Raw genomic sequence first — 21,206 nt, 5'->3', positions numbered from 1 at the left:
AATTCTTGAGAGTCGACTTGACTTTTAAAGTTCTTCTCTTTTTAAAACAAGTACTTTTCTTCGTTCTTATTTTTTTTAAGAAAAAGATGCTTTTGTCTCTGTATAATACCCAGGTTCACCAAAAAGGTGAAACAAGAGTAAACAAAATTTAGAAAAAAAAGAAAACTTATTCGTTTTTCCACGCCTTCTTTAGGTATCCTAACCAATCGGCGGATGTGGTTTCACCTGTGCGCCGTAATAGTAGAATTTCATTGATCGCTGCCAGCGCGGCCGTCGCGGGTTCAGGAGATCGCGCGCGCGGAACTCAGAGAGAAATTGAGAGAGAGTGCTTCAGAGAGAGAGCGAGAGAGCGAGGGAGGGGAAGAGCGAGAGAATGGGGGGAGAGACGAGAATACTATGTTGGTGAAAGACCGGCACACAGACACTACACATGTTGTCGGATTACCAAGCGCTTCGGTTGAGCTTGGACATTGCTCCGTTGACGTCGAGACGCGCTTCACGTTAACTCGATACCAACAAACGACGACTATTCGAGATCGGTAAAATCCGTAAGCGGGACATGCCGCGGTAAAAACTTTATTATATACCATATTGCATTACTAACTCTAATTATTACATGTCGTCGAAAAGAAGAAATAATGCCAGAAAATATTTATAATTGCTGTAACTTTGTTCTACATTACGAAATGTTACTACAAACAGACACGGCAAAGTGTCATGAAAACTTTCTTTAAGTTTTGAAAAGTTTGCAGTCTGCTACGTTGAAACTAAAAAATCAAATTTTACTTGGTTAATGACAAATTATAGGAAACGATAAACGTATTTATATCATATTTGTCACTAAAATAATTAACATCATAAACTATTATTAAAGTTTGTTTCTTACGAATACAGTTTCTAACCTTCATAGTTTTTTTAAGTTTTAACGGGGATGCACGACCTTAATGGGATAGTAGTGAGTGACTTGACTTGACCTAAGTTCCCTTTTGACATGATCTGGGCGACGTGTTACTGGATCTTCCTAGGATTCCTGTTACTACTGCACCCTGATGGTAAGTACTAAAAAAACTGTTCTTTAAGTTCTATTTCCTCGTGCCTTTTTAGTACACTCACAGTAAAAGAAGGTAGGTCATTATCTATTTAGACGTAGTTGCATAACAGCAGCTAGTATAAATTGGCAACGATCCATTTGGGACTTTTTATTTTAAAAAAAAGAAGAAGAAGAAACATTGCAACGCTCCCTCGGCAAAATCTATAAACATCCTCTAAGCGCTTTTCACCATTAACAATCCACGTGCTTCTCCGGACAATGTTGCCACAACAGCGAATGCAGTTTTATTCAAATCTCACCGCATGGTGACTCACTGCAGGAACTCTAAGCAAAGGATACACTACTTTTAATTGACAAAAGTTGAAGTATTACTTCTCTGGAACTAGATTAAGTTTTTTTTCTTTTTTAAGAATTAGCGTAGCTGACTCTGTAAGATAAAATATATATGGGAAACTCTTACTACCGCAATGTAATTTAGAAGACAATTTATTATCACGGTGTAATATCTTACATAAAAGTAAGTACACAACGAAAACTTACTCTAGCGGTGTAATCTCTTACATAAAAGTAAGCACATAACAAAAGCTTATTCTTACGGTGTAATCTCTTACATAAAAGTAAGTACAAAACAAAAACTTATTCTTGCTGTATAATCTCTTACACAAAAGTAAGCACATAACAAAATCTTATTCTAGCGGGGTAATCTCTTACATAAAAGTAAGTATATAACAAAAACTTATTCTTGTGGTGTAAATTCTTACATAAAAGTAAGCACATAACAAAACCTTATTCTAGCGGTGTAATCACTTACATAAACGTAAGTGCATAACAGAAACTTATTCTCGTTGTTTAATCTTTTAAATAAAAGTAAGTACATAACGAAAACTTATTATCGCGGTTTAATTTCTTAGATAAAAATACATAATGAAAACTTATTATCGCGTGTAATCTCTTAGATAAAAGCTAATAACGGAATCCATTCTCGCGGTGTAATCTCTTAGATAAAATACCATAATGGAAACTTATTCTCGCGGTGTAATCTCTTAGATAAAAGTAAATAACGAAAACTTCTCGAGGTGTAATCTATAAGATAAAGCAGATGGGAAAATTTCTGTTGCATTGTAATGCATTAAGTAACTTCTTATATACGTGAAAGCATCATAGTATATTCTATAAGATAAAAGTAGATATGGAAAATTTTTATCGTAACGTAATATATGAGATATGATAGTGATGTTATGTGCTCATTTTCGCGAAATAATCTATAAGATAAAAGTACGCATGGAAAACTTACAGTGTAATCTATAAAATAAAAATCTCTTATTACCATGGTTTAATCTATCAGATAAAAGTATGTGTGGATAACTGTTACTTTTGAGCGTAATTAACAGATGAAATCTAGCATAATTTAGCAACAACATAAATTTGACTTTAGCTTTATAATTATATATTAGCGCAAGTAATTTTAAAAATCAAGTTCATGTTATCTTAAGAAAAACATTCAATTAGGAGGTATCTTTCGTAGACAGATCTCATTGTATGATTAAAATGTAAATAAAACACTAATACAAATATAATATATTACATATTATCTCAATTTTATGTGAGTAGAGAATTTTATTTTAAGTAAACGATCTTACCTAATTCACTCTTGTTAAGTATTAAAATAATCATATTATATGCTCAAAATGATCAATCTTCATATAACATTGGTTAAAAAAGGATACATTTGGGGCAATATGTCGCGTAAATACATTACACAATAAAACGACTAAATCCGTACAAACATCATTAACATTGCTTCTTGCAGTTACAACATATATACAAACATCTCACAATATACTACGGACAACATCCCAAGGCGACATCCTTGACTATACCTAGAGATCACTTTCGTTCTGGGTTCTGTCATTGTGAGTATGACTTCAACGCGGTGGCGCTTCCCTAATATCAACAAGACGTAACAATATAAACCACCACCAAAATAGCAGACTGCTTGACATTCCTACATTCCTCTCATCCTAATATTTAATGAAGTAAATAAATGTTGATATTGTAAATAGTATAAAGTTTTCGGGGTGTCAACTGCGTTACAATGCTTTAGAACATCTTGGCAGATGTCTCACCCATGACGAACGCACCGAACATCACATTTTTCAGCCTACTTTTCATCATGTATCACCTTTCAATCTGCAAGTTATCCATAATTTCCACAATAAATGATATCCATAATTAGCTCTGGAAAGGTAAACAGCTAGAAAATAAATTATATGATATTATTAAGGCTTAACGGGAAAGAAGTTCGGAAATAGGGAATATATCTATTGATAGACCTTATCTAACTATAAAAACTGATATGGGTAAGAGTAAATCGTCATGTGTATTTCTCGAGAAAAAAATAGGTTTTTTTTTTGTAAAACTAAAACGTGGTAGTGTACAATAATCACGCACATGTTAAGACGAAACTGAAAGTGAATCATATCCTCATGAAGCTTTCCATTATGACACTAGCAAGCTGAAAATAGATTATAGAATTATTGAGATACGGCCCAAAATTTTGATTAATCATTAATTTTCATTTTTGTGTTACTATAATATTCTCTAAAGATTAGGTAATATGTTAGTTGATAGGTCATATCAAGTAGAAGAAAACGAGGCGCTTCAAAGTACATTTTCAAGTGTAGTTGTCAACAAAATTGAGAGAAACAAATTTTTATTGCGCTAAAAATATGTCGTTTATTGTCGTTAATAATATAAATATTTTAAATCCTGGAACATGTTTATTTACATCTATACTATTATATTTTAAAAAATATAGTATTAAATAGCAGAATATATATATATATATATATATATATATATATATATATATATATTGTTAAAATTCTCTTACCGCTGACACAATACTCCTATTTCTAACATTGACACAAATATTGCTTGTAAATAAATATAAACAACGAAAAAATAGCCAGCGTTGTGTATTTGTTCAACTTATTTTTTTACTGTTGTATTCCATCCATAGATAGCTTGCATTCGACTCTTTTCATTATCATTAATTCTCTTTACATACTACTTTAAAATCAATTGTTTCCTTATGGCAATTTAACACTACAATTTTATCAGATAAAATTCCTATAGACAAACAAAGAATTTTGTAAAATATTCAATATTAAAATTCTTCACTGCCTAAGAAATAGCATAATTGTATGCGAAAGACTGAAGGAAGAAATATAAATTCTATCTACAAATGTGCTAAATTATATTTTATTGGCTAACGAGGTGGGATCGCCGTCTGCAGCTTAAACATACATGATAAGAAAGTTAATCTTATGAACATTATTTTTCCATATTACATTTCATTTTAATGTATTTATTATACTTTCATCTTATATTTTACATCTTGCTGTTTTCTTCATGTTTCTTCTTTCGATGAATAAATTAACAAAATTAAATTAAAAAAAAACTTTAAGTAATACACTGCAAGCATAGCATCATCAAATCTAACAATTACTTACATTTATGTTTGCTTTGTGTGATGATATAATATTCCAGTTTATTTCATCTAAAATGTTTCACGCGGTTTTCCAAACCATTCCAAAAAATATTAACAACTCATAGGATACAATACAAATACATTTCTTTGTACGATATACTGTTTTTGAAGATATATTTTACTTATCACAAATTTAATAAGATTTTCGTCACATTTGGAGCACTAACAAACTTAACTAACTGCACCAACTTTTAATTTCTCTTCTGTCACTGGTACAAGACGTGTGTGTCTGACAATATATAACACTTCGTTACTAAGTTTTCCTAAAATTTCGTTTTTGCGTTCGTAAAATACACATTCTAGCTACCTGTTTAACTTATGGCAATCAAATCTTCTTGAAAATGATTTTATATTTCTTGTATCGCAAAGACTTAAAAACCTATTAAATGTTTTCCATACCAGAATTTGAGCTTTACAAATTGCCATTATTTCTCATCTTTGCCACGATCTACTTTACTTTTGACATGATTAGAATATTTATTTATATGGAAGTTCAGTTCAACTGTATATTAGATTATCTTATTCACCAAAGAGAATAGAATAAAAATTCGCCCTGACTTGAGTGAGGTTATTCCTAATTTCACGTTTCTGTCTCAGTATCATAGTTTGTTTTCAAATTACTCAGTAGTACCTAGATATGTAATAAAATACCATAAATTTAAAAAATGTATGCAACTTATAATTTCATAATGTATTATAACGAATTCATTATAATGATAGTAGTAACATAAATTATTGATATGTTGAGAACGTGTGTCTTTTATGCATGCATTTAAAAAAAAACTTACATATTTATAATTTTGTTACCAACGTCTCATTTTGTGGAATTCAGAATATAAAACCCCTATTTAATTATATATTGCAAATAAATGTGTTTTGATTTATGCTTGTAATGGATAATAAAGAAATGTGATATTATAGCAATATCCAAACTACTGAACCTTGAGTGTTTGAAAATAATCAGGAAAAAAATGATTATCAGTACGTACTAAATTCTAAATGATGATGCACAATTTAGATCCTATGAAGTAAGTTATACATTACAATATAAACATAAAAGAACTAGAATTTTATTATTTATTTGCCTTGAATTTAACATCAAGATACCGCATTATTCTGTAAAATACCAAGTTCATATGAGCCTTTTATGTTCAATGTGTCGTTTATCAATTTACAAAGTTGGGAAATAAATAAAATTGATTATCGTTCTTGATATTCTATTTAAAATGTTGAAATTTATACTCTAGGGTTGGTATTCGAAATGTGTTGAATGTCAAGGTGTTTTTCGTTACCATAAGATAATATTTAAAGATTAACTTGAGTTAAAATTATATTGAATTATAAAAACAAAAGAGGAGAGATGGGTGTTTTGAAAATTATGTATTTATAATATAAGTGCCAATAATCTTTGGTAGAATATTGGAATGCCAACGTATATATCATTTCTAACGAGTTACTATTGCTTGAAAGTTACTGCTTTGTTTTCACAAAGCTAACAACCTCGGACTTTATACAGTACCCTCCGAAAATCTGAAGCTTAAGCTCAATAAAATATAATTTTAAGTCATTTTCAATTCTCTACAATAAGAGATTATTCTTACTTTATATATGTTATCTGCTGATTTTGTCTGAGTGCGGCCTTTTCATACAAACCATAAAATAATAAATGTACACATCGTTTACACAATATTCGTGGATGCATTATCTCTACTTTCTCTCAACTTAACTCAATGGATGACCTTTCTTCAATTTCGTGAAAAATAGCATTAATAATATTGATATAATCCAAAGTACTCCACTTGACCTGTCACTCACTGCCAATGTTCACCACAGAGTCTTTGATTCTTACAAAATTTTTATCAAGTACTAAAGTATATAGATTTCATTTAAGTGTAAAAATATAAACAATTTTACAGCTTTGCAGAAGATATAACAAGAGAAAACTAAAAGAAATATAAAAAATAAATATAGAAGAAAATAAACTAAGAACCAACAACGTTTGTATATGTTCAAACTTCGTTCATTGTTTCTAAACACCAATCGCCTGTCTCCTATGCTAAAGAGTATTAAGTGATATTTCAGCATATCGAATCAACGTAATATTAAAATACTAAAACATTTTTGACTGTCCCACACTAACAGTATTTTTCAATAATAAATCTCAAATTTATAAAACTATTCAGTCCAATTCTGATGCCCTGTTCAGTACAGTGCCCTGTATCTATGTGTGTTTTATATAGCAAAATACAAATGCTTTATTAGTTTTTCCATAGAAGCACATGGATTCCTGTAAAGCATCCTATTAATCCATTGTTTTATAATTACAATGATAGGTAACATCGAAGATCCGATTGCTATTAAAACATACAATTTTATTTTATTTTAGTGTCACAATTCTTATATTGATCTTAAGTTATAAATCGCTGTATTATAAAACGATTGACTAACAGTACATTTACCAGTAATTTATTTCAATGTTCTAGAAATTTTCAGTGTATTGCACATTAAGAGAGGGAAGTGCAATCAAATAGACATAATAGATAACTTTTTCGTTAGTGATCTATCACAATTTTCGTTTATGTGCTATTTCCACGGTACTACCAACCAAATTGCGAGTGTAAATAGTGGTTTTCAACAATGATACAGAAGAGAAGAATGTGATATTGTTCCACGAAATACATTAGAGTACCCTACAAACATATTCCTTCACAGGGTTTAACCCGGATTCATCTTATCAAATGAAAGAGAAAATGATCTTGTATGCGATTGAATCATGAGAAAACGACTGAATCGCTTGAAATTTATTTCTGGATATAGTTATCAACTACCCCTAATTGTAGTTTGTGTAACTTTGATTAAATTCATAAACTAAGTGAGAACGACCACAAATTAAGTATTTCACGAGCCTGTCAAATTAGGAAGATAAAACTCGGGTTATGGACTCCTCATTAAAAGCAAAGGGACACATACATGTCTTAGTTCTTTTAAAAATGTCCGTGTTAAGGAATTTTTTTTTATAACTTCCTTCTTCATAATAAAATCAACGTTTCCTCTTGTTTGCAAGCACATCCCGGGAAAATGGTTGAATAGCTTGAAATGAACTTTTGCAAATAGCACGAGTTTGCTTTGATTAACATTTATATACCAAATGGGGTAGAAAGTTCCAAAACGTTTCCCAAGACGAATATCTCACGAACCTGTCAAGTTAATAAAATGAAACTCGGCCAATACACTCCTCATTGAAAGTGAGACTACAGCTGGTTCAGCGTATTTGATAATTTCCGTTTTGAGGGGATAAAGTGAGGAATTTTCTATTATTGTTTTCTTCTCAACGAAATTGAGGTTGACTGTTCTGACCTATAGCAGATGTTTGCAAAAAAAAAAAAAAAAAAAAAAAAAAAAAAAAAAAAATCGAATAAAGTATTTGTGTCAAGCTGGGATTTTATCATGACATCTTGATCAAAGTACAAACCTTCAGTGAGCTAAGGATTTCAAAATTTATACGGGCTTTTATTATTATACTTCGAATGAAACTCACATTTTATGGTGGAAGAAGAAGGTTCAGCTACTTGACAAAAACAAAAACAAAAAAAAAACTATTTCAACAAGTCGACGCAACGGTATTTCAGCTAAGATTTAGAGAGCGAAAGTCATTTTTAGTGGGTAAAACTCCAATTATTGGAAGTTACCTCACTGAGTGGGGACTCAGCCCTAACAGCGCAATTATATAGCAGGCATATACCTATCATGTTCCCTCAGGTATATGGGAATGTGTCCAGTATGTGCCTTATGTACCTCTGAGAGAAAAAACACATGGATGGCAAGCCATGTCTGCCCCTACGCACATCCCTGAAATATATCTGGGGAACGTGCCTAGTATGTTCTAGGTATGTTGTCCATGTCAAAACAGTCAATGAATCACAAAATTACTCCCCCAAAATATGTTAAATCGCCTATATGCATAATGTGTTTACATTAAGGTGAGTGTAAAAACACTTCAAGCAAGTAAAAAAATGTAGCCCAGGGTAGACTCGAATCACCAACCTTTCAATTACTAACCGCATGCTCTTCCGACTTGGCCATGAAGGCGATGAACAGAACGTCGCTTGCAGAAGCATAAAATGTTGAGGTGTTTTGAATTTGGCTAATCAGAGTGCTTCTTTAACCGCGTATATTCGACGATAACCGTTGGCAATCAGATAAAATCTGCTCGCCATGTAATTTTATAAAACAAACGACGAGTGTCTATGTACTTTATTTCATGGTTCTTCCATATTCACTTTCAAATGATCGGCCACAGTTGCCATCTAATAAATTTGATGCGTTTGTTGCTTCTAGTACACAATCACTTAGAAAAAGAAGCAACAAATGCATCAAATGTGGAAGATGAATTTAGAACACATAAGTAGCGCATGCACATCTTGTGCTGTTAGAGTATCAGAATCAGTATGCACTTAAAGGACATACCAAGAACATGACACATATATGTCCCAAGTGACGACATAAAAACGAATGATTGTTAGAGTGCGAAATTGAGCCAGGTATATAAATGCTATATTTGTGGTACATAGTTGCAAATATCAATTAGGTGTAACAAGTACTTAAAACTGTAGGTAGCTGAAGTACATACTTATGATATGAATATCATATGTGCCAAGTGTCGGGTATCTAAAAAGTAGCTGGGGCACCTAAATGCATAAGCCTAGCACATTTTGTGCTGTTGGGGAGTTTACTTCTCATTTTTGTTGTTTCCTTGTAGTTTTGTTTTTTAAACATTAAGGCCATACGGAACGGATAGTTATAGCTTAAAGTTTGATTCGAAACATATTTACTCCTACTGAAAATTTCTCACTTCATCACTATTACTGCAACTCTAATTAGTATAGTGTTATTTTCATAAAAAATTGGAATGAGTATTTTCATGTTGATACTAATTTATGTATTTCAAGATATATATATTTGCTTGATTATTATAAATGCATCTTGGCATGCTATATGGAAAGGACCAAATGTTTATTTTCATTGCTACAAAAAGTCTTTTTTGAAAAAGCTGGTTAATTAATATAAGATTAGTTAATGCATTATGAAGTACAGACGTAAATGGTTAACAAGATAAGTTTACCAAAAACAACTTGGTATATTCAATATGTACGTGTGTCCAGGAGACACAAAGTCTTAAGAACTACTCAAGAGATCACTACCAGTTTTGGCCAGGATTTACAAGATCGAAAGTTGGAGTCGAGTTTCTTCATAAAGCTAATCCACCTATTTAATTTCGTATCCAGATGTCTCTATAGATGTAAGTATGAACAACATCCTTGCCTGATAGACTAGCCACAATGCTGTTTAAATTAAGAGGGTAGTATAATTCTTAGGATACCAAATACTAATCTGTCTGTGGAACACAACGCTAAAATGAAATTAATTACTATCTGTTCGACAAATCTAAACACTTAAAAATTCCTTATTTCAAAAATACATTCATCCTAGATCATACTTCATTTGAATCGATTATTCCAGAAAGAAACTGAATCCATTTTGTATATTTTAAAAATATTAAAGAAAACTTTTCAAATCCCTTCAACAAGCTTCTTCTTTCGCCTAACATCTCTTTTACAATGTTATTAAACACTCGACCGTTGTATTTTCTATATAGAAAGTTGAATATTTCCATAAAGATTCAGAAAATGTCCATAAGCCAATTGATTTAATAAAAGCCTAGTCTTTGTAAAATTTGGCTTGTTATGTAGTTTGGGTCACCTTTTGAAGGTAACACAACTTTTGAAGGTAACAAATAAAATTGTTCTATGATGTATGTCTCCTAACAGAGTTCAGTTTTATATAAATAACTTCGAAACTTGTTAAGAAATGCAGTACGGCATTTTGACTAAAGTATGAGTAAGTTATAACTGCATTATACATACATAGATACAGTAGCATGAGCTTATTTCCAGTTCTCGCCTATGTTTCAGAAATTATTCTATGAACTCTTAAGCGAAGTTGGTACAAAGCAATGACACTGAGGTTTTCGTTTGTCTTCCTGTACTCACGTTCCCTAGAGATATATATTGTTTCATATTCGACTTTTTTTAGCCAGTGGAGTTTTTAACTGAGTTTATGTCATATAAAATACTGTATAGCGTAAAATTAAGTTGATACAGATATCTCATAATACAATAAACTTTGATAAACACTACTAATACTACTTATAGAAAACAGTAATATTTACACTAATGAAACATTCATTTGTAACTATTCCTTAGATTTATCTTTCGCAAAAGACTATTCACAATAGTTACTATTAACATAACAAGTAAGGACCTTCACTTTAGAAAATTCTTAAAATGAATTGTCAATTTAGTGTATAACAGAAGAATCACAAAATGTTATTTATTATATAATAATAAGCTCTATACGAAGTTTCATAAATTTGCAAGTAATACCAAATTATCCATAATACAGATTGTAGCCTATTTTGACTTCCTTCACATAGCATTTTGTCTTCCTCTTCACAGCACAGCATTCTTCCAAAAGAAAAAGAAAAGGAACTGTTTTACCTCTAATTTTGAATTTCTCTCCAGTCAAAAATTTGAACAAACATCCTTTAAACCGTACGTAACTAACACAACATTCATGTGTTTCAATAGACATATTTAGGCATGAATATTTTAGTCTATTATGAGAAATATCATATATACCAACTTGCTCTAATCGACAGTCGGAAAAATGTCCTTGGAAGAAGCAGCAGTCCATACGTTAGTTAATGTTGATGGGATTCATAGTGGTTGGTATCATTACCTGACATTAACTATAGGTGAGTTGAGACCGATTGTAACCCTGTGTTATGGAAATTAACAGAAAAACTACCACATTATTTTCCTTTGTTTGGTAGAAACAGGAAGATATACAATTGTTGTCCGGAAGAGACATTGTATTGGTGATATAGTAAAAGTTAAAAAGAAAGCCAAATAATGCTAAGTGCAAACTTAAACCAAATAAAAGTGAGATTTGAAGATAGAACCAAGTTACTGCTGGTAGAAAATTAAAATCATTTAAAGGAAAAATACAGAAATGTAGGAGGGAAATTAGAATATAATTTAAATTTATTAGCAGTATTAAAAATAATATGAGAAAGAAATGAGAAAAACAGATAGTGAAAACTACTCACTGTTGCTTTCTGATAAAGAAGAATACACGAACATAGTAATTTAGGATTTAGATTTCAGGGCTTTCGGCCCGTCACATATGAGGGATAACTTCCCTCGGCGAGCACACTATCCGGGAAAAAAGAAGAAAGAAAGGATTGGGAAAGGAAGGAAGAGACCTGGGACCTACAATTTAGGTACCACCTCGGCATTTACCTGGTGTGAATTAGGAAAACCCAGGAAAACCTCATTCAGGATGGCTAGCCTATAAAAAGTCTCTTCATTTTTTCAACCAGGTACTCTCACCGGGAATCGGACCGTTCGCACCGAAAACGAGAACGTTAACGACTACACTCCGCGATGCCACAACATAGTAATTGAGTTGAGTTGATTTTGAGTTTAACGTCCCGTTCAGCAGCGAGGCTATATGAGACGTGGACCTACTGATTAACGTGGAATCCGAACCACATGAGCTCCCGCCGGGAATCGAACCCGGGCCTCCCACGCCAAAGGCGCATACGCTAACCGCTTAGCCACGGAGGAGCTCTAACATAGTAATTCTGTAGCAGAAAGAAGATATGGAAAGAGAAGATCACGAAAACATAAGTTTCAGGTAATAATCAAATTTGAGAAAAAATAAGAATAATCTTGAGGTGACACTGATAAATATATATATTTCAATCATTGGTCACGATCAAAAAAAAAAAAAAAAAAAATGAAAGCAAATTATAAAGCAAAAGCAGAGAACTAATTGGTATCAGTTGAATACGATCCATGGAACAATGAAGGTAAAACTTTTTGGGAGGGATTAATTTGTGTACTTTATGCGTTCATTATAGCAACTCAGTAATAATGAAATGGTGCAAAGAAGATAATTTAATTCTTAGCTAAACTGATGTGGTTCTCATCATCCGTCGATGTGGCCATCAGGATCCTACAGTACATGGTCGGCCAGAAATTGCACTCACACAGCGCCACATACAGAAGAAGTATACAAACGCAAGGAAGCTGTATAAAACTTAAACTCGGAGGGACAAGTGGAAGTAGATGTGTACCCTGGGTAAGGGGTGGTTCTACTTAGATGAAACCAACAGAGTTCAATCAATTTTCTACCATCAAACAGACTACAAGAACCATTCCGTCTTCATGTTACGAAGTAATCAAAAGTTTTCTAAGGGCTTTCAGGTGGTAGTGTGATATTGCAGTTTGAGAACGCTACCACTCGTTGCAGTGCCTTCTAACACCAACGCGAATGTAACTTACTTCCAGTATAACGTGCTGAACACCCTGTATGACACAGACACACCCTTCCACCTGTACGTTGAAGAGAACACAAATATATGAATCCACACGAACAAGGTCTCTAGCCATCCAGTTGATCATTCCGTGCGTTATAAATAAGGAAGACAGAAGAGATGGGAATTCGAATGGTCCCATTTTCATTAATTACTGTGAAATACCCGTGTACCTGAACAATGGACTACTGTGGACTTGGACTTGAAAGGGTGATATGCCCATGCAGCGTTATGTCTGCTCACAAAAGAACACCGAACCTACAAAATGTTCATGTTCGACAAGGTTCCTGGATTCATAGCGTATTCCCACCTCTCGCCAGATGAATATATGCTTAGAATAACTATTCAGACTGAATTTGCTTTCTTCAGAGAAGAGAAAGCGATCCCAGTCCCTCTCGGTCCAGTTCTGACGTTCTTGGCTCAATTGAAAACGGTGCCGCCGATGTGCAGGTATAGACGGAAAACAACGTAATTGTCGTCGGGCAAAGGGACAGTTCCGGTGTGGTTGACGTTTCGCTGTGGTCCGTGAGAGCGTTTGTAGCGGCCGTCCTCTGCTGTAATTGTCCGTGGTCGATCACCACGTCTCCATGCACGTAAAACAATGTACACAATACGAAACTATTGGGCTACACCCGTCACCTTTGTCACTTTTACAGTTTCCTATTGATTCTGGTGCGTTATTGTCTCTTAGACATTAGGGTGTATCGAAAAAAACTTTTTTTCGAAATCCGGTTACGGCTAGTGCGGATTTTTGGCCAAATGGCATCAATAAAACGTATAAAAAATCTCAACTCGATCAGACAACTCCTTCTGCTGCCGAGTAGAGCCCAAATATTAGAAAAATCAACAAAAGATTCACTTTTCAACTGATTTTCCAAAAAATATTTTTTAAATATTTCCTATATTTTTCGGTCTTTTAAATTATTGAAATAGCATTGGAAAGGAGAAATAAATACATAAAACAAATTTATTACGGTTATTTCTGTACACCACAAGCATAAAAACCTACTTAATTATTTGTAAAAATGCACTGATTTTCTGGCGTATCGTACAATAAAACTTTAATATAAAATTATTGAAGTCTCTTGAATAACGAAGAAAACACTTTAGTGCTAAATTCTAAGAGCAGTAATATAAAAAATTTGCTCCCAATGCCGTATGCATCTGCTTATCACACTAGATCAGCGTTTCCCAACCGGTGTGCCGCGGCACACTGGTGTGCCGTGAATGGGCAGCTGGTGTGCCGCGAGGAATCGAAACAAAATTATTAATTTTATAGCAATCAAATTGCAAAACGTAGGGGAAAAAATGTATATTTGTATTTCACATTACTACGAACCTCTACTATGAATTTACAATTTTAAGTTTCACACTGTCTTACTGTTCTGTACATTTCTAATGTTGAAAAAAGTATTTGCTATCATTGTTATGACCATTATTGTTTCTTTATTGTTGCAGACTATTTCGTAACTTGAAATTTTAAAAATCATTCAACCCTTTCGACAAATTACCTACCTTTATGTTTTAAAAGTAAAAGAGATTTGTTTATTTGTTCGTTATTTAGTGATCTTCGTTCTTAGTAAAAGGTTGAATAGTTTTTTTTTTTTTTTAAGAAAGAAAGCGTATTTTTAAAAACCTGAGTTCAATATTTCATTGCAATTTTTTCTATTTTTAAATTAGAATGAAAAATAAGCATAATGATTTACCACGTTGAAAACCCAGTGATCGAGCTTTCTTCTCTCTGAGAAGGAGATCAATAATCAGAGAAAAATATCACTGTGTTTTATATTTACAAATAATAATATCTATAAGTGTGCCGCGAGAATCCAAGTAACACCCGTTGTGTGCCGCAAGTTTAAAAAGGTTGGGAAACGCTGCACTAGATCATCTGCCGCCCACGTCTCCCCGAACGCCTCTTCTCTTGTACTTGCCCAGCTGAAAGGATCGGTTTTATCAGTCGCCAGTAGTCAACCAGCTGTGTCGAACGTGATTGTCGCTGCTTGAGTTATTTATTAGTGCTGTAGGAAATGTTAACTAAATAATTTGTTTTCGTGTGAAGTGCAGTATGTAGAAGTGAGAACAGTGTTTCAGTTGTGTTAAGTACTTTTTATTAGGAAGAGAGTGACAGATACGCTGACGTTATGGCATGGACAAGTTTGTTACGGTCTGACGTTAGGAATAGCATTATTGGGACACCCAAGGAATTGGGTAGAACACAGCTACCAACCGTTGAAATGTATTGAGACAATACCTATGGGAGCGAGAAGAAAAAATGAGAATTTCTGGATCCCGGAAAGAGCCTTCAACAAAGGATTTATCTTCTATCGTCGCCAGGAAGATTGTAGAAAATTGAGATTCGCCTCAATCAGCGGCGAAGCAATTTTCAGTGTCAGAAGGATTGTTGCAATGATATTGAAGTACCATAATATTGTCCGTGACTTGCAAAACTCAGCAAAGTCCGGTTTCCAAACTTCTGCGAAACGAATTGCTGATTTTCAACAGCCTGCCAAAAATATTTCATTTGATATAGCCTTTTGTAAGTGTTCCGATCCTCTTGCCTGCAACCGCGAAAAAGGAAGAAAAGTGCCAGTGCTAGAGGTGCCTTTTCTTCTAGATCAAAGAACCACAAGATTGAGGCGTAATCTCAATTTTCTACAATCTTCCTGGCGACGATAGAAGATAAATCCTTTGTTGAAGGCTCTTTCCGGGATCCAGAAATTCTCATTTTTTCTTCTCGCTCCCATAGGTATTGTCTCAATACATTTCAACGGTTGGTAGCTGTGTTCTACCCAATTCCTTGGGTGTCCCAATAACGCTATTCCTAACGTCAGACCGTAACAAACTTGTCCATGCCATAACGTCAGCGTATCTGTCACTCTCTTCCTAATAAAAAGTACTTAACACAACTGAAACACTGTTCTCACTTCTACATACTGCACTTCACACGAAAACAAATTATTTAGTTAACATTTCCTACAGCACTAATAAATAACTCAAGCAGCGACAATCACGTTCGACACAGCTGGTTGACTACTGGCGACTGATAAAACCGATCCTTTCAGCTGGGCAAATACAAGAGAAGAGGCGTTCGGGGAGAGGTGGGCGGCAGGTGATCTAGTGTAATAAGCAGATGCATACGGCATTGGGAGCAAATTTTTTATATTACTGCTCTTAGAATTTAGTACTAAAGTGTTTTCTTCGTTATTCAAGAGACTTCAATAATTTTATATTAAAATTTAATTGTACGATACGCCAGAAAACCAGTGCATTTTTACAAATAATTAGGTAGGTTTTTATGCTTGTGGTGTACAGAAATAACCGTAATAAATTTGTTTTATGTATTTATTTCTCCTTTCCAATGCTATTTCAATAATTTAAAAGACCGAAAAATATAGGAAATATTTAAAAAATATTTTTTGGAAAATCAGTTGAAAAGTGAACCTTTTGTTGATTTTTCTAATATTTGGGCTCTACTCGGCAGCAGAAGGAGTTGTCTGATGGAGTTGAGATTTTTTATACGTTTTATTGATGCCATTTGGCCAAAAATCCGCACTAGCCGTAACCGGATTTCGAAAAAAAGTTTTTTTCGATACACCCTATTAGACATGTTGCTGTAATATCACAATACACCTTAAGAGCACAATGCACCTTACATACACACTTCCTCTCGTTCCTTTCATTCAACTACTACGTGTTCGAGAAGTAGACCCATTCAGCGCTAGGGTCACGCTGACGTCACGTCATGCAATGTCTTGGTCCCTGTGCTCGTGTGGAAGATCTCTGGCAACATGCTGCCGGGCTTTAATTTATTTTCACCGACAAGGCACTATTTTATTTTACTTTCTATATCTCGACCATACTTTCTGCACTCCAACGTAGTACTAGATTTGGTAAAACTGAAGTCTAGTTCATAAGATAACTAGAATCAATTAGATGAGTAAGTTTTATTAAACCTTAATTTTGCTTGGTCCAACTTCAATTTAATTTTGTTTACGTATTATATCAAATATTATACATAATTAGTGTTGTATTTGTTGGTTGTATCCCGAATCTGGGCGAAAAGTAGTTCAATATATAACATAGGTTTAGAAGTATTGAAAGTTAGCATGTGCAAATATATTATAAATTATATTATGTAGACTAAAGTTTGAAGATTAGATGCATCTCAACTAATTTTGCCATTATAACAAACTTGATAGCCTCGGAACTGACGAAGGAGATCAGGTGGGTGTAATCTACTTAGATTTACAGAAGGCATTCGATTTAGTTAACTACGACATCTTACTGGAAAACCTAGCTCTTATGAATCTCTGTTAACAATCATTAGTACTTTTCACATCATAGGTAAGCAACCGTAAACAATCATAGCATACAAATGTTATATCTCCGACAATTTTAATGCTGAATCGGGAAGTCCACTAGGATCAAACCTTGGACCTTCGTTATTTCTCACAACTATAAATGACATAACTAAAGTAAGCGCAGTAAAAATTCAATACTTTACTCTTGTCAGATAACTTAAAATTATATGCTCGAATTAAAACATTAGAAGACTGTAAAAATCCAGGAAGATTTGGAAAACGTAAAACACTGGTGCCACTTGAACGAATTTAGACTAAACATAACTAAATGCAAAACTATCACATTTACTACAAAAGAAAAATATATCAATTATGCCACATTGCCTAGTGTCACGCTTCACCTAAACTCTACTAGAAGTTGTCAGTTATGGAACGCCATGTTATTCGCCTGGCATATCAGATTCGCTTGCCATATCGAAATTACATGATCTACGAACACATCGACTTTCCAACCATTTTCGATCATTTTTCTACACTCCGGACAATATACATTCAATCACGCATTACAAATGCTCATCCACTCTATCTGGACACTTTAAGACTTGAGGCTCTTACGGATGCTCCATCTCGATACCAGCACTCACCGCTCAAGATATTCACCACACTCTACGTTAAGACAACAAACTTGGACGCCACAGATAGAACAATATTTGACATTTACGTCATCAGAGATCATATACCTCATATTTTTCCATTTTAGCACATGTTCCTCACCCATAACTAACATTAAGCTATCATTACGGCTTACATCAGTCTCGAGTCGCCCCGAGACAGAAGATCTAACCCTCATGTGTCTCAACTAATGTTCCTAATGTGTTTGTGACGTCAATGCACTTCACATCATTATCATACCTGCTTATATATATAATATACCTAGTTACATTTATCTTTTAATTATATTTGTATATTTGCAACATTAGTATGATATCTTCCTCTACATTATATATTGTTTTTTTTTTTCAAACCCAAGTTTACGTAGTTTTTTTCTTTTCTCAATTTGTTCTTGTTTTGCATTGCTCTTAGATCATCTATTGTACTTGTATTACCACCATCAACATGTATTTAAACCTATGCCAAAGAGAAGGCGTAACCCTCTAATGGCTGCGGTTAGATTGTTTGATATGAAACCACGTATCATGAAATATACAAAATAGATGATTAAAGAAATTTCCTAAAGCTAATCCCTTACCTTAAAAAAAAGGCGTTCTTAATTGGTATTGCAGCATTTTAATAGATAGATACCATATATATAAACAAATACTGTAAATGAGCAGAATGCCTGCTGAGTTGTGTCACAATAAAGTAAATTAAATTAAGTGATGAAATGTCGAAAAAAAATCAATTTTTGTAAAGCTGCAAATTTAAGCTGCACATTAACTTTTCTCAATTGAAATTCGCGTTTTAAAAAATGCAGCTTGGTTTTTGGGCGAATGTGGTAAACGAAGAAATGTAATTCTATGATAAATAACAGAAACTACTATTGTATTTTTTTTCACTAAATAAGATAGAATGTTGTCGGCATAAATTATGTATGAAGATAATATACTGTATACTCAAATAGAGCCAATGTATATGTATACACTGTAGAATATAGCATGTGATAATGTCGTGGTTTACTTACCTTACATATCATCATGGTACGCAAGAGGATCTATCGAATATTCAATAATGTATTCATTGATCACGTGTCTCATCAATACGAACATTTTGTTCCTTCGAAACCCCGAGGCAATCTGATTATTACAGGAACAGTGTTCTGGCGAGGATACGTATATCCCTGGTAAAATTGCTTTCTGCAGACAGACGCGAGGATAGAATATCTTTACCTTATTAACTTTCCAACGCAACTTTTTTTTTTTCACTCAGTACATATACTTCGCAATTTATATTTCTCATATTCCAATATTCTCCCAGCTTTTTTTTTTTTTTTTTACGTATTGAGTATTACGTGTCTTTTTTATTTATCTTTACACTTACGTAATTTTCTCAAGATCTACATTATCTTATGATTTCCTTATTGTTTTTAATTAGTTCCATGAGGATAACGGCGTCTCAGTGTTAGAGCACTTACCTCTGGTGCATTGGGTCCTTGGTTCGATCCCCAGGTCAAGCAATTTTGTATCATCGTGTCAGTGCATTTTTCGTGATACTCTCGTTTCTCCCACATTCTCATTCTATCAAATTCTTACATCATCATTCACTCACCTTAATCTTCATCTCCCTTCGCCTAAAGGGCATAATCATAAATGGAAATGAAAAGAAATATTTGAGTTTTACGTACCACACTTATGCCGATTAGGCTAAAGGAGACGATGATGATGAGAAATGAATGAAATGGTGGAATGAAGAAAGTGGGAGGAAACGGGAGAACCCCGAGGAAACCAACGCACACGTTATTTTTCCACCACAAAGTTCACTTGGCGGGGGCTGGGATCGAACCCGGTACCACTAAGCTCTACGCTCTACCAAGTGAACGCTCTACCACTGAGCCACCGCGGCCCCAGGGCATAATCGTGTAACGTCAAACTGAAATCTTATATTTCAATTCATTCTAATTATTTCAGTTTGCTTTGTTATAAGGACAGTGGAAAAGAATAATTACAGAGAGAAGTTTAAAAAAACATCTTTTCTATTTAAACTTTGATGATGCGCTATATAGCTCTTGTAATAAAGCTTATTTCAAATGTTTAGAAAGAAATTTTCTGGAAAGTTTTTGTTAAGATATTAAGTAAAGGAACTGTTTTTGAATGAACCTGGTTCGATCATCACCAGCCACGCGAACTTGCTGTGAGCAGCATCGAGTCTGTTGGTTTCTTAGCAGTTCTCCGATATCCTTATTCCACCAATAAATTTATAATAATTTACTTGATTTAATCATAAATGTCTTTTTCGTTGTAGGGCATAACCGCAGAACGTAAAACTACAAATGTAATTTCCTTTCTATGAAATGAAGCAAAAAGAAAAAAAAGTGCTTTCTTGTAACTTTATTTCATTCAATTTAAACTATGTATTTAAGCAATAAGTAATTTTTCATTTACAGGAAAAATTTGTCCTTTGATTTTAGAATATCTTTATTCAAAGACACCACATTTACTTTACATTTAAAAAGTTAACGTTTAATCACAAAGTAAGGTCTAAAAGATTTGTTCCACATGTTTACTTCTGATTCTTGTTCTAAATAAAAATAAGTTTATTTTCACCTTTTGCAAATGATTTAACTAAGTTTAAATCTCAAATTTAGTACTTTATAAGTCGAAAACTAAATTTGTTGCAACTAGAGGTTAGACAACAATAGATCTAATATACTAGTTAACAAATATTCCAGTAGACAACACGATGTTCGATTTTTCTTCAAATTCTGAAGTTTACTTTTACAATATAACGAATTCATATTCATATCCTGACTTTCATTTTATCAACAAGAAAGTATTTAACGCACTGTACATTCTTTCTGTATTTTCTTTTTGAAAAAAATATATTCTGTGCATTTATGTTTCTTTGTTTTATTGAAAGATAACCTTTTAAAATTGTAACTTCAGTACTCGTATGTAGTTCTTTTAGATCGATATTTATGAATTAGCATTTTTCAGCATACTCTTCCAAAAGTTTCGTTGTACGAGCACGCTAGTATTTTATTTATTTTTTTTTCTTCCCTTATTTCTTCAAGTAGAACTTCCGTTCTATAAAACCTGTGAATATTCTATTTGTTGCAATACTTGCTATAAAAATGTTAAATATATTATTATTCCCTTTTCTTTTCCTTCATTGATTTATACAGCTAAATGACTCAAAAATATCAAT

General features: G+C 33.3%; 1 protein-coding gene across 1 annotated transcript in view; it reads left to right on the top strand.

Annotated features, from left to right (window-relative positions):
* The first annotated feature begins 364 nt into the window (after positions 1 to 364).
* The window catches only part of CARPB (Carbonic anhydrase-related protein B), a 1,124,142-nt gene continuing 1,103,300 nt past the window's right edge, over positions 365 to 21,206 (top strand). The window contains exon 1 of the mRNA XM_081751751.1: positions 365 to 1,052. Coding sequence (XP_081607877.1) covers positions 992 to 1,052 — 61 coding nt within the window. The 5' untranslated portion in view covers positions 365 to 991. The remainder of the gene's footprint in view (positions 1,053 to 21,206) is intronic.

The sequence above is a fragment of the Thermobia domestica genome, chromosome 3 (assembly GCF_964235325.1).
Source record: "Thermobia domestica chromosome 3, izTheDome1.hap1.1, whole genome shotgun sequence".
Taxonomy (NCBI): domain Eukaryota; kingdom Metazoa; phylum Arthropoda; class Insecta; order Zygentoma; family Lepismatidae; genus Thermobia; species Thermobia domestica.
The sequence above is the reverse complement of the archived record's forward strand: the minus strand, read 5'-3'. Positions and strand labels throughout refer to the sequence as shown.